The sequence below is a fragment of the Gigantopelta aegis genome, chromosome 6, assembly GCF_016097555.1.
Source record: "Gigantopelta aegis isolate Gae_Host chromosome 6, Gae_host_genome, whole genome shotgun sequence".
Classification (NCBI taxonomy): Eukaryota; Metazoa; Mollusca; class Gastropoda; order Neomphalida; family Peltospiridae; genus Gigantopelta; species Gigantopelta aegis.
In genome coordinates, this window is record NC_054704.1 from 64,770,986 (window position 1) to 64,785,295 (window position 14,310).

Genomic DNA, 14,310 nt, shown 5'->3' on the forward strand with positions numbered 1-14,310 from the left:
TCTTTTAGCCATGAAAGCGGCCATTTTGATTCAGAAATGGTATCGCCAGTCAATTGCCCGCCTCGAGGCTCGACGCCAGTGCACGTGGAATATTTTCCAAACCATTGAGTATGCAGGAGAACAAGACCAGCTGAAGGTATGTATTGTACAAAGAACACATATAACATAGAGGACGTGCATAACATTGGGAACATGTATAACTCTGATAATACGTATTGTACAGAATAGAGAACATGTATAACTTGGAGAACATGTATTGTACAGAATGGAGAACATGTATTGTACAGAATGGAGAACATGTATTGTACAGAATGGAGAACATGTATTGTACAGAATGGAGAACATGTATTGTACAGAATGGAGAACATGTATTGTACAGAATGGAGAACATGTATTGTACAGAATGGAGAACATTTAGTGGCTCTTTTTGTCATTTCTTGTGCCATTTTATCATTGTCAGTGACTTTATCCCGTTCCATCCGTCTCCTGGTGCCATGAAACGGAGCACCAGTAGCTTGTTCAGTATGAGCGGAAATGCGTTGAGCTGCGGTTAGGCGCCTCCCTACAAGTAGTTTCGCCCAGCTCATCCGTCTTCAGCAGTGGTCCATATTAGTCTAGCCTCTTCCCTTCAACCAATCCAGCCTGGGTGGCCCTACCAGGAGTCGAAGCTCCTGCTGGCATAGCTCTCTGGGTCATTGAGACATGCAAGCCACCTCACCACAACAAGGAATGGACCATGAGGTAGGACTATACATCTGAAAGTCACTTGCCTGACCTAACCTGAGATTATTGATGATCATCTTTACTAAAATTGAAATGTAAAGGAACAAAAAAAAGCTTGCCCCCCAGTGTTTTGCACCTTAAAACGCCTCTACATACCTTAAACTATCATCAGAAGTCATGCTTAAAACAGTGGCCGCCTGAAATAAATTTCATATAAATTTTCAAAAAACCCCCAAAACCCCCCAAAAACCCCCCAAAAACCCCAACAAACAAACAACAAAAAAAGAAGAAAAAAAACATGCCAGGGGACATGGGGAAATGCTTTTGCTACGCAACCGCGGCACGTGCTTGTTTGGGCCATGCACAAAGAGAAACTGGGTCACGGCCTATCGCCAAATGCAAATAGTGCTTCTAGGCCTTATGACCTAGAAAACCGCAACTCTCTTAGGAGAGGGGCAGATTACTAGTCCTTCAAAAATGAGATACAAAAAATTGATTTAATCATGATCATCATGTAGGCCTATAATTTCTAATTATCACAAATTGCGATGCGACACTGCTTATTTGAAGCCTGTGTTACATCACTATATTTCTATTGACTACACTCAGTACCTAGTAAATACCATCGGGCTTATGAACACTCCAAACACGTGGGTGCCATATGTAAGTGGCTCACTGCCGCTAGCTTTTGACAGCCAATGGCCATTATTATCAAGTTAGGTTAAATTTCAATGTTCAACCAAATACTGGTCTGGACTATAGATATAGTGGCTGCAATTAATAAATTATTGTGACATTTCATCTTTCCACTATAGTATGGTACACGTCGACTGTTACGGAAACCCCATTAATTATGACGTACATTGGCCACATGAGGATTTCCGATGGTGTTTCGGGCTAAGAGAATATACTGTAATCAACCGAAGCAATCTAATTAAAATTAGCTCCACTATTACATGTGGATCTAAAGACAGCCAGTTGGAGCTCATGTCCACCAATCAAAAACTTACTTGCAGAATCATGCCAGTGATTTAAAAATAATTTGAAAACATTCCGAATTATCCTGAGGGTATACGATATGTTTCATGTGAATTACGAAATGCCTTATTTAGACCAGTAGAACTAATTTTAATCAGATTGCTAACAACACTGCATAGTCTCCAATGTGCAGGTAACATTTCGTCTGTAAATAATAATTTAAATATTGACCAATCACACTTTGCCTTTTATAACGTTATTTGGGAACATACAAATTCTAAAAATATTGGGCGAGTCTATTTTAGTGGCTGCAGTACAGTGAACCATACCAATACGTACGGGATGGGTTATCAGTCTTCAATTTTACATTAAAAATTATTTATTTATTTATAAAAAACCCAACTAAATCAGTCTTCAGTATTACATTACAAATTATTTATTTTATAAAATAAAACATGTTTTAAGGCATTCGTAATTTACACGAAACATGTCGTATACCCTCAGGATAATTCGGAATGTTTTCAAATTATTTTAAAATCACTGGCATGATTCTGCAAGTAAGGTTTTGATTGGTGGACATGAGCTCCAACTGGCTGCTGTTAGATCCACATGTAATAGTGGAGCTAATTTTAATTAGATTGCAAACGAAGGGTCCTGTATACCTTTCAAAATATAGACTCGTCTTTTCATTCCCATAATTCCACCAGACGATCAGGAGAAGAAAGTAATTTTCACTCATTTTTTACAGTTTATAGTGGAAATGATAGCTAAGATCATGGCAGGATTATGAGTGACAGATTGTTTGACTTTGCTAACTGAGTTCATGCGTCCAGATCACATCTATGTTGGTGATGATGAAATAATGGAATAAACATGCATCTGGAATGTGTCTTTAAAAATAAACTGGGATGGTTTTATTAACACTTGTTGTGATGAGCAGGCATCCAAGTCTGCTTTCCATACATTCAGGGACGCATGGACACATCTTAACACTACCTCTCCTACTGACAGGGATCGATTCCAGACCGATCGCACAAAAAGCGAGTGCTTTACCACTGAGCTACATCCCGTCCCATATAGACTATAGGCAACACTTGTGTGCCGTCCAGCTAAAAGAAACCCCCCAAAACATAAATTTTGATGGGAGCATCTATAGTCTATCTTGCAGAGAACACCTTTTTTCATACTATGGAGTTTACCGTCAGTTATTTATTTCTGAGCCTATTGTTTTTTAAATTGCACAAAAAATAGTGTTTTTTTTTTTTTTTTTTTAAACCACTTTTACTTTTCTTCTTATGTCAAACGACCGAGAGAAGACATGCCCTCCATACTCCATACTCCATAAGTTAGAATATACATTGATACATTTACTGATATACATTAGATACATTTGCTGACAAATGGACTGGTCACAATAATAAGTAATTTTATTACAAGAGTTAATTAATTTTTACTGCACATCATAGCTATACAATCAGTGTTGGCAATTTTACTTTTTAATCACAAAGGCAGAGTGCCAGTGTAGACAGAGTTCGTCCAGAGTTATGGTTCTTGCAATATATTGATCAGAAAATACCAAAGTAAATAAAACGTCATATTAACCAAGCGTTTGGACTATGCGTAAGACATCTGTGAAAGCATGGCTAAGCAATGCTTGTTTTAGTGATTGGTATAAACCTGAAATATATTTTCTTTTCTAAAAAACCAATCAAACTCAAGATAAATAAAATACGACGGGTCGTCAGTAAGAAGTGGGCTGGGACACAATTTCAGTCCCAGCTTTTGAAAGTGGGATATTAACATTTGACTGTAATAAAAATATGTGTTCAAATTAGTATGCATTTAAAGCAACAAGCAGAATAAATAACATTATTTTATTGATTAAAATCACATGAAACAGGGGTCTCAATTCATAGTTTTATTGTTTTAAACAGATCGGTATGTTGCAATGCAAGTGTGAACACATGCAAATAATAATCCGATTTATCTTGCTACCTACACCCATTACAACAGGTATGGTTCATTGTTTATTAAACCTTCGAAGAGGTGTGATTATTTCATCACACTTTAGTGTCCTAATTACTAGGGAACTGCCGTCATTGTTTAAAAGGTGACCACTGGCAGACAGTAAACACCCGCCTGCTTCCGATTTGATTGGGCTGCTGGTGCTCTCTTGCACTTGCCAGTGCAGGCGGTCCCTCCTCTCCCCTCCCCCCCACCTTTCCTGTCATGGACGGAGGAGCCGGCTCTTGTGCCCACGACAGGCGTGCACTACAACAACTTGTTCTGAATGTGCACGTAAAACCCTATGACATGACATGACAAGACAGTAAAGGTAAGATTGCGTGCCTGTGTAGACAGAGCTAATTACTACATAAACCATTCTTTTGTTCTTGAATTTGCATCCGAAGTCCGGAATAGACAGCATCCAGTGTAGACAGAGTTTTGTTCCTAATAACTTATTGGTAGCTGGATGGGACTTTAAAACACAGAATGCTGGTTTAGACATGTTGGTTTGGACAGAGTCCACTATATATATATATATTCTTTTAGTTATGCAATGGGTACACCACATGGCAACATAATAATCTAAGTAAAGACACCATAAATTTGTTGGTAACACCCCAATTAGTAACTGACGCAACACATTAACACATATATCATTTTTTATTGTATGATTTCTTTGAGGCATAATGTGAAATGTGGTAATCCACAAACTACAGTATGTGGTATCACAAATTTAACCATTTTCTTGACCTTTGCACTTGTAAGCTTTATAATTTCTTTATTATCACATACATCTGTGTACAACTATAGAAAATAATAGTTTTCAAAAACTGCAAATACCTTCATGGTTTAGAAGTTACTCTAAAGATGTCTATTTCACTAAAGTGAGATTATCATGACCCAATGTAACACTATTTCTGGACAGATGTTAGCAATTTCACAAGCACCAATTGTAAATAGGGAGGTCTTTTCTGAAATAAATGGGGCACCCGGCATGTTCGGGACCTGCCTGAAATGTAAAAAAAAAAAAAAAAAAAAAAAAAAAAAAAATATATATATTTTTCCCTATAGTTATAGATCTATATATACATGTATTGTATAGCTTGTGTTGTCAAGAGGCGTAGACATTGTTTCATTAGATATATTGTATAGCTTTAGACATTGTTTCATTAGATATATTGTATAGCTTTAGACATCGGAGGTAGACATTGTTTCATTAGCTTGGAATAATATAATATGTGTGGGGACTGTTTATTGTAAACCATATGCATAATGGTGGCGTAGTGGTTAAGCCATCGGACTACAGGCTGGTAGGTACAGGATTCGCAGCCCGGCACCGGCTCCAACCCAGAGCGAGTTCTTAAGGGCTCAATGGGTAGGTGTAAGGCCACTACACCCTCTACTCTCTCACTAACAACTAACCCACTGTCCTGGACAGACAGCCCAGATAGCTGAGGTGTGTGCCCAGGACAGTGTGCTTAAAACTTAATTCACGAAAATAAGTTGAAATGAAATGAAAATATGCATAATGTTCAATGATAATTACCGGTAACACCAATTTATAGGTGCTGTTTTATACATGTACACATGTAGTTGCAAGTCACTTGCGTGTATTTTGCTATTTTAACATTTATTTATGATAAATAACTACAAATTAGTCGATCTCATACATAATCTTTCATAATTATCTCATAATTACACTGTGCTGCCACAGTGGTTTCCCATGAAATTTTGACTAAAATTGTACATTACATAAACAGTTTACTTCAGTTAAAATGGATTTTCCAATAAAACATGTGTAATTCTTTTTCTTCTAGTAAATTAAGTTACATGTATTTGGTTGTAATATTTTATGGGCATTTAATTTAATTCAAGGAATAATATTTACATTTCAAAAGAAGATAAATTAATAATAATTTTAAAAATGTATTATGCAAATATGAGATTGCCCCTTTAATAATTCTAAATAGCAAATGTCCTTTTATTTGATAAATTGTTTACTACTCCTAAAAATGTATTGGTGATGTTTTTATTAGAATACCTCCCAAGACAGCAGCTTAGAAAATAAATGAGAATCAAGCACATTTGATTGAAAACAGAAAGAGGTAGGAGAGGGAAAAGAACAGAGAATAGCAAAAAATTAGCAAGAAAAAGTGAAATCAAATTAAGAACGAAAAATGAGATGGGACAGCATGCTGAGAATAAAGCCCCCCCAGATTTTAAAGAAAGAATATGGGCTATTTTCAATCTGTGCCTTATTCTCATTGATTTTTTTTATGAAGCATTTGATTCGGTTGAGTCATTTGGTAAAGTCATAAGAAAGGGGATGCCATATATACTAGTACTTGGAAATTGCAAAAAAGAAAATCATTACACTTCCAATCAAGATATATATGTAAACTTAAGCTACTGTCTCATTGCTGAGGCACGTGTGCAGGAAATTTTCACGGGGAAAGTCTAGAGTGGCTGGCTGAGGGGGAGGTGGGGGGGGAATTGTGAAAACCTGATGTCCTCAAATGCAATGTTTTGTATTTACAAGTAAAATGCATCAAATAATATTTTGCTTTGAGCAGGGATGGGGTGGAGATGGGGGTTCAACCCCCAACCCACCCCTTGAACATGTCCCTGTTCGTTTTTTTAATTCCTTTTTGAAATTTATGTATTTGTTACAATTTACATGAACCAGTTACCAAAGACAAATGTTTTATTTTTAAATTATTCACAGATGTTGCATCAGTTACTTTTAGTGTTACGTCAGTTACTTATTAAAAGAAAAGGAGTTAATAAAACATTCCTTCTAGAAAGATTGTTCTCTTGTTCTTGTGATCAGAGATTACTGGTGCGCTACACATATCTCTATGTACCTGAAAACTTGATGCTTTAAATTCAGAAATTTATGCCAAGTTCAAGTGACTTTCTGTGTTGCATCAGTTACCCACACTTCATTTGTGATTATAGTTGCTCTGAGATTGTATGCAATGAAATATTCTTTTGACATGACTTTGGGACAACATATTTATTGCAATCAAAAAGACTTAAGAATTTTATTAAATACTTTTAAAGATATAAAATAAGTAAGATGTTAAAAAATTTCTGAATGTTGCATTAGTTACCATGAAGTTGCCCTATATATAAATAAATAAAATCGACCTACCCTACCTAATTTTTTCCGGGCACTTTCTTGCAAACATGCAATTTTTAAGGCATAAAATATTTCACTGATTATTACACCATTGTTGTGTTTTATTCCATTATAAGTAGTAAAAAACATTCCATTTTGCTGTGCTTTTTAAACGTTATTGTCATTTTATAGTGCCAATGAAATGTAGTGTCCATAACAGCCACTTGTTGGCGTATGAAAAAATAATGTTTTCAGTAGAAATATTTGCTGAATCCTGTTTGGATTTACAATCATAAGTATTCTTCATGAACAAAATGCAACATGTCATCATCATCATCATCATCATCATATCATCATCCTCATATCATCATCATATCATATCATCATCATATCATCATCATATCATCTTTATTTAAAGAAGGTTAGACAAATAGTAGTACTCTAATTTCTGTTATGACCTTCTATCAAACATTTCATAAAGAATAACTAGTTAATGACACAGGATATTGGCCGTATCCTGTGAAGGTAAGAATGAGAATTTCTCATTTGGCCTGAACAAGAAAAAGCCGATATCCTATGTCATTAACTAGTTATTATCTTTATCCTGCAGACCATAAAAATTAAGGGGAAAAGCTATTATTTCTGTTATTTCAGCTACATTGTACGATGACCTAGAGGTCAAATGAGCGACTTTGTAATGAAGCTATGCGTGATGTCAAAAGTCATATCCTGCTACTGTATGGATATGACTTTGCTTTATCTGTCGTCATATTCTGTCAATAAAAGCAGTGGTTGCAGGATAGATATTATTCCACATATAATAAAGTAAACAATGTAATAACAAAACTAAGCATATCTATTATTCATTAAACCAGAACTCGAACTTAACGGTGGCAATGATGGCAATTGCCGTCGGTGACATATAAACTGCAATCGGTTGGGGGCATCACTGATGGCACTTTTGTGCTGTCGGACAAAAATTACTGCCGTCGGTAAAGCTCCTCACTGACGGCAAAATATATAAATGTGTATGAACATTATCTGTCAGTATTTAACATGAGTGTTCGGTTCCTGTTTGGAGTTAATGGGTGTTTAGTTAGCACCACTTGATGGAACTAGTCATGCGCATACCCTGTGTTGTTGTATAATATACGTTCTCACTGCATTTTGCCTCCTCGCTTTCGTGTTATACCACCCCTTTTCACGTTTGGCAGCCCCATTTGGGTTTTTTCTGCGCCCCTCTTTATTTTTCAGCATCCTATTATAATTTACAACAACCAGCTCTGCTATTTCAAAATGCACACTTTTTTTTCACAATGAAAAACATCAATCAGTCTGCACACTGGACATCAAAGGAAACGAGCCACGTTGTGTACGAAAGCGCAACTGACGAAAAACTTCAGTAGCTTACGACAGCGACCATAATGTAATTTAACAATATTTTTAACAGCCTCTGTTATATCCCATACCAGTATCCATTTGTATGTTTGATACACACAATAAAAGTTCTGTTTTATTTTATCAATAATTTTTTTTTTTTTTTATCATTTTGGCAATCTGTGACTGAAAAACCACTTATTTGGTGCCAAATTTGTCACGTAATCAAAACGGTAATTTTGTCTTTTGTGTCCACTAACTCATGTCTGATATTTTATCCTCAGTTGCAAATTTAATTGGTCAAAACTGATGATTTTACTTACTGTCATTTGTTTATTCAGCAGTTCTTAATAAAATATAGAAACATTTAATTTTGGTGAGGGGAGGGGTGGGTGGTGGGTGGGTGGGATATCAACAACGGAAGTGGTAATGTTCAGTATTAAAATCATTTATTTTGGGTGCCAAATAATATATACACCGCCTTTACAAAAACAAAACTATTTTATATCAGCTGGCAATATCAATGCGATCGATTCATTTGATAAAGATGGAAATAAAAAGAACACAAAAATGTTATCCCACAGTAGGAGATCACTTAAAAAAACCTCTTTATTATTTTTTAGAGATCTTAAAATCTTTATTAAAATAATAATATTAAAACTTTGATCGGTTTAGCAAAACGAATACCCGTGAATGTCAGACTGACTGGAACCTATTGCACTTGTGAATTCATGCGATTAACCTCACAGTTAACTGGGAATCCATGAAAAGGAATAAATCAGTATTACTGTTGGAGGGCAGAGTAATCCTTGGTACTAAACACATACATAATGAATTACAGCAACATTTGTGGGACACCTGGGAACTAAGCAATCCACCAGCAGAAACACCAGGGGCGGTGCAGACGGTACGGCTGGAATGGCCATAGTCCGTACCAATTTTCAAAGAGGTACGGTATGGACATACCACTTTATTTTTATTTTTTATTATTATTATTTTTTGGGGGGGGAGTGGGGGGTTATATTTGTTGTATCTGAAAATTTGAAAGGAGAGTCTGGCAATCTCAAGCCATACCACAATTTTTTTACACTGTGCCGCCCCTGAACTCGGACCTAATATGTAAATGGAGAATGTACAAGGAAGTGTGGCAAGTTAAATACATAAGTTAAATATATTTTTATAAATCCACATTTCAGAGTGCATTCTCCAACTTATTTATTAAATTTTTACTTCCAAATTAGCTATAATATTTTACTGGAGTTTCTTTTTAAAATGGTAAGGAATATTTACAAAACTAATGACACAAAATGACAGGATCTTTTCAGATCCTGAATGATTTGGCTGGACAATTCTTAATAGTGGATGGCTAGCACTAATCATGTTACACGTGCTAAATGTGTAATCTATAATTTCCGATGATGTTCACTGTATTCCATCTGAATACGTGACTATCACTAGTATCATGTTTGTAAAGATTAAATTACATTATGACAATGCAATTGTGTGGGCTAAACCTTTCTACTTGTTTACAATGGGTTCGAATTCCCAACTTGAATGCAAAAAAAAAAAAGAGAGTTCAAATTGCTTTGTTCTCAACTAGATTTTTCAAACATAATCTACAGTTAGAAAAAGAGTGTGATGTCAGAGATATGAATTAAATATATTAAAAACACTAAGTGTACATTGATAAGATTCAAACCTACAACACTAATTCACATAGCAAGTTGTGACTTCCAGTAAAATAAATGCTTAGTTAAGCCCAGTAATGTAAAACATGGTTTGAGTTTTGGATGAGAGACACGTTTCACCTCCAACCCTTACCCATTAACTTCATTTGGCACCTAATGGCCGATCTTTATTTTTGTGCTGTGGTGTCGTTAAACATTCATTCATTCATTCATTCATTTATTCACTCACCTCATTCCAAGAAGCAATCTCAGCCCTAAGATCACCTAAGTACATAAGTATATTGTGCACTTAAAAGAGACGGACCCTAGTTTTTAAACAACTACAGCATATTTTTCACTATTAGAGCCTTTTATGATCCCTGAAATCAAATATTACTTATATTTTATTGTTTAGCATATCCATTTCTGTAGAACTGACGTGATTCTGATTCTAATACCAAAAAATGCATTTTTCATATTTTTATGTGTGCGTCTGAGAAGTAGCGGTTTATTGATTCGAGTTCTAGTCTCTGTTTTAAGGATATTTCCCGGTTTAACGTCACAGACTCTTCTTTCACTCTATTGTAACTTTATCCAAATGAGTTACAGATTTGTAAATTAACTAAACTTAGTGTCCATTGTTTTTTTATGGGTAAAAAGCAGGGTCTGCCCTTTTATGGTGATCTGAGATCGGTTCGGAAAACGGGCCCGTGATGACTAATTTCAGGATATCACCTTACAAATATTGTGCATTATTGTGACAGTTCTTTAGTCTCAGCACTAAATCAGAATCGCTGAAGATCACCGAGTTGTATGTTCTACAGAGAAAGTAAAGAGCAGGTGTGGTTTCCTTTTAATTGTTCTTCTATCCATCATTTTGTCATCCTGTCGAATCTTGTCGAATCATTTATTCAGTCCATTATTTCAAATGTTGTAATTAGTGCAATGACATCTTCGTATTCAGTTCTAACCGTCTCAGATATCCATCTACCACAGTGACAGTCATAATGTCAAGTTAACTGAACTTGTTGGCTAGACTTGACAGCTGGGTTTAAACCAAGTACGTCATCTGATATTTTAACACCGGCCTTGGTGGCGTCCTGGTAGGCCATTGGTCTACAGGCTGGTAGGTACTGGGTTCGGATCCCAGTTGAGGCATGGGATTTTTAATCCAGATACCGACTCCAAACCCTGAGTGAGTGCTCCGCAAGGCTCAGTGGGTAGGTGTAAAAACCACTTGCACCAACCATTGATCCATAACTGGTTCAACAAAGGCCATGGTTTGTGCTGTCCTGCCTGTGGGAAGCGCAAATAAAAGATCCCTTGCTGCTAATCGGAAGAGTAGCCCATGTAGTGGCGACAGCGGGTTTCCTCTCAAAATCTGTGTGGTCCTTAACCATATGTCTGACGCCATATAACCGTAAATAAAGTGTGATGAGTGCATTGTTAAATAAAACATTTCTTTCTTTCTGATATTTTATTACACTACTGGTAGCAGGGCTCAAAAATGACCTGTGGCCAGGTCGTTGAATGTGACCAATGTCCCATTTGGGCGACTTAAATATTAAAAAATAATGGCGTTAGTCGGCCAAATAATATTATTTGGGCAATCTTCTTTAGACCTATAACATATGAGCCTCTATTAATATTTGTATTGCATATATTTATTCCACATTAAAATCTTGCTCCTTGTTCGCTAACCATAATTTGTCAACATCAATTATTATTTTGGGGGCCAACATATCTTTTGGCGAGTTTCGAGTCCTGACTGGTAGTTGATTTTTGGTTTTGGTTCACCTTGTTAAATAATGTTCAGTGGTGTTATATTCACTTGCTTTTCCTAACTTTAAAGAGAAAAAGAAAAAAAAAGAGTCATTAATGCTATTTGTCACTGCCAGAAATCTTACAGACCTGTTAATTCCCCATTGGCATCAGTTGTATTTTGTCTTGTTGCATGTTATTTAATTAATTATTTTTTTACCTCCGAAGTAACAAGTCACTCAAGGTGAGATCTAATTGTTGCCTTTGTGATGGCATCAGCTTTTTGCATTCAGTTATTGCATTTAGCTGTATTTCTCAGAATTTACATAACCTCAGTTAACCATGTTTCATATACACTGTCAAGAAATATACAGAACTTCACATATGTTGTTTTCGCTTCCTATTTATTGCACAAATTTGTTTTGCGCAAGAATATATACCACGAGATTGCGTAGCCAAATAAACAAGTGCAATAAATAGGAAGCGAAAACAATGTATGTTAAGTTCTGTTTTTATTACAAACCTACTTTTAATTTTTACAAAAATTTGTTTTTAATTTAACGTCATAACTACACTTTCTTAAATCTATTAATCAATCCTTCTTTCATGGATTTACGTAACATTAAGAATCATACTCTGTGGCAATCTTGTGTAATGTTTCAAATATGATGTGACATAATTTGTAAATCATACATATGTCAGTAATAAAAAGGTGCCAACTCCAGTAAAAATAAAAAGGGAATTCCCCATTAACAAGTTCCGGTCCAGATCGCACATATGTGTGATACAACATCAATTTATCACACGGTTTGAAAATGTCTTTATCACTATAGTAAGATTGCATACATGTAGGTATGTACTAAGTAATGGAGAATACACGGTTAACTGTCGATTCTTGAAAAATAACCTACGAGCCCTGCAGAATACCAAGAACTGACAGTTAACTGTGTATTCTCCAGCTTAATCCATTATTCATTTTAAAAAATTACGTGACTTCTAAATTAACTTCTATTTGATCTTTTTTAATGAAAATATTGATTAAAATGGCAAAGAATATTTACAAAACTAATAACCCAAAACAGTAGGATCCTTTCGGACCTAACCTGAAAGATTCGGCCAAGAAAACCTCAGCAGTGGATAGCTGGCATTAAGCATGACATAGCCTACGTGCTAAACGTGTAACCTGTGATTTCCGATTTAGTTTCCGACAATCTTTGTTGTGTTCTGCCAGATTACATTACTATCACTAGTATCAGGTTTATATAAGGCTTAAATTACATGTTCATTTGATGATGCAGATGCTTGGCGTTGTGGGCTAATGCCTTGTACTTGTATACAGTGTACAAGTTCTGTCGGTAGTGGGTTCAAATCCCTGTCCCGAACTCATAAAAAGTTCAAATTGCATTGTTTCACAGGTGATGGTTCTTGAAAAATAATCTACACCTTGAACAATAGTGTGAGGTCACAGATGTGGATTAAATAGATAAATAACATGTTAATGGTGTACGATGTGGGCTTTATCCAGTGAAGGTTCATCCTGAACTCTTTTTGACCGCCTGATCTAATCTAGCGACCAAATTTAATGAGTAGAATTTTCTTTATTAATTATATTAATTAGAGATGTGCATCAAAATTTTAAAGGCCCACTATTTAATTTTTGGATGTAAATTTCAAAATTATCCCCTTAATTTTGTTCTGTCCCGGAGCAAGTCACTGGCTATCCAGAAACAAGCCCCGGGACGGACATGCTCGAAACTCTAGTGGTATATGAGCATGTTAAAATTATTCGCACTTGCACTCCCACTCATCCTGAACAGGATAGCCAGATCTCACCGTATAAGAGAAGCTATCACTTTCACTCCCCATTACTCCCCATTACTCCCCTGAGACTAATTCAAGGAGAGGAATTGTTATCTCCACTTAGCATGTGAATGGATATGTTGAATAACACCCTGTAATCTATGCTAGAGGAGCAATTAATCACTCATCGCAATTAATTTCATGGTGATATCTGCCCCGAGTCAGACCACCGATATAGATTATATCGGAGGCCGGACTGGGGATAGGCGTGCTGGAAACCATAGAGGTATGTGAGCACGTTTAAAACATATCTAATCTAATCTGTAAAGCTGAACCGGCCTCAGTGGCGCAGTGATTAAGCCATAGAACTACAGGCTGGTAGGTACAGGGTTCGCAGCCTGGTACCAGCTCCAACCCAAAGTGAGTTCTAAAGGGCTCAGTGGGTAGGTGTAAGGCCACTACACCCTCTTATCTATCACTAACCACTAACCAACTAACAACTAACCCACTGTCCTGGACAGACAGCCCAGATAGCTGAGGTTGGTGCCTAGGAGAGTGTGCTTGAACCTTAATTGGATATAAGCACGAAAATAAGTTAAAAAAGAAGAAAGAAAAAAATATGTAAAGCTGATAGCCTACGTCATTAACATGTTATTATTTTTATCCAGCAATTCAGAAAGATGATTGTATCAAGCCTTTTACTGTAAGATATGCCATACGAGATTTGGGAAGTTATCTTTGTATGATGTTACAAAATGTTTAAATATACTTACTGTGATATTTTTATTGAGCAATTCAACAATGATTGAATCAAGCCTTTCGCTGTAAGATATATCATACAAGATTAGGGAAGTTACTCTTTGTATGATATCACAA

At 36.0% G+C, this 14,310-nt stretch overlaps 1 protein-coding gene across 5 annotated transcripts in view; it reads left to right on the plus strand.

Annotated features, from left to right (window-relative positions):
- Positions 1–14,310, plus strand: part of LOC121375402 (serine/threonine-protein phosphatase with EF-hands 2-like) — a 133,393-nt gene that overhangs the window by 78,213 nt on the left and 40,870 nt on the right. For all 5 annotated transcript variants that reach the window (XM_041502833.1, XM_041502835.1, XM_041502836.1 and 2 more), the window contains one exon: positions 9–136. In XM_041502833.1, coding sequence (XP_041358767.1) covers positions 9–136 — 128 coding nt within the window. The remainder of the gene's footprint in view (positions 1–8; positions 137–14,310) is intronic.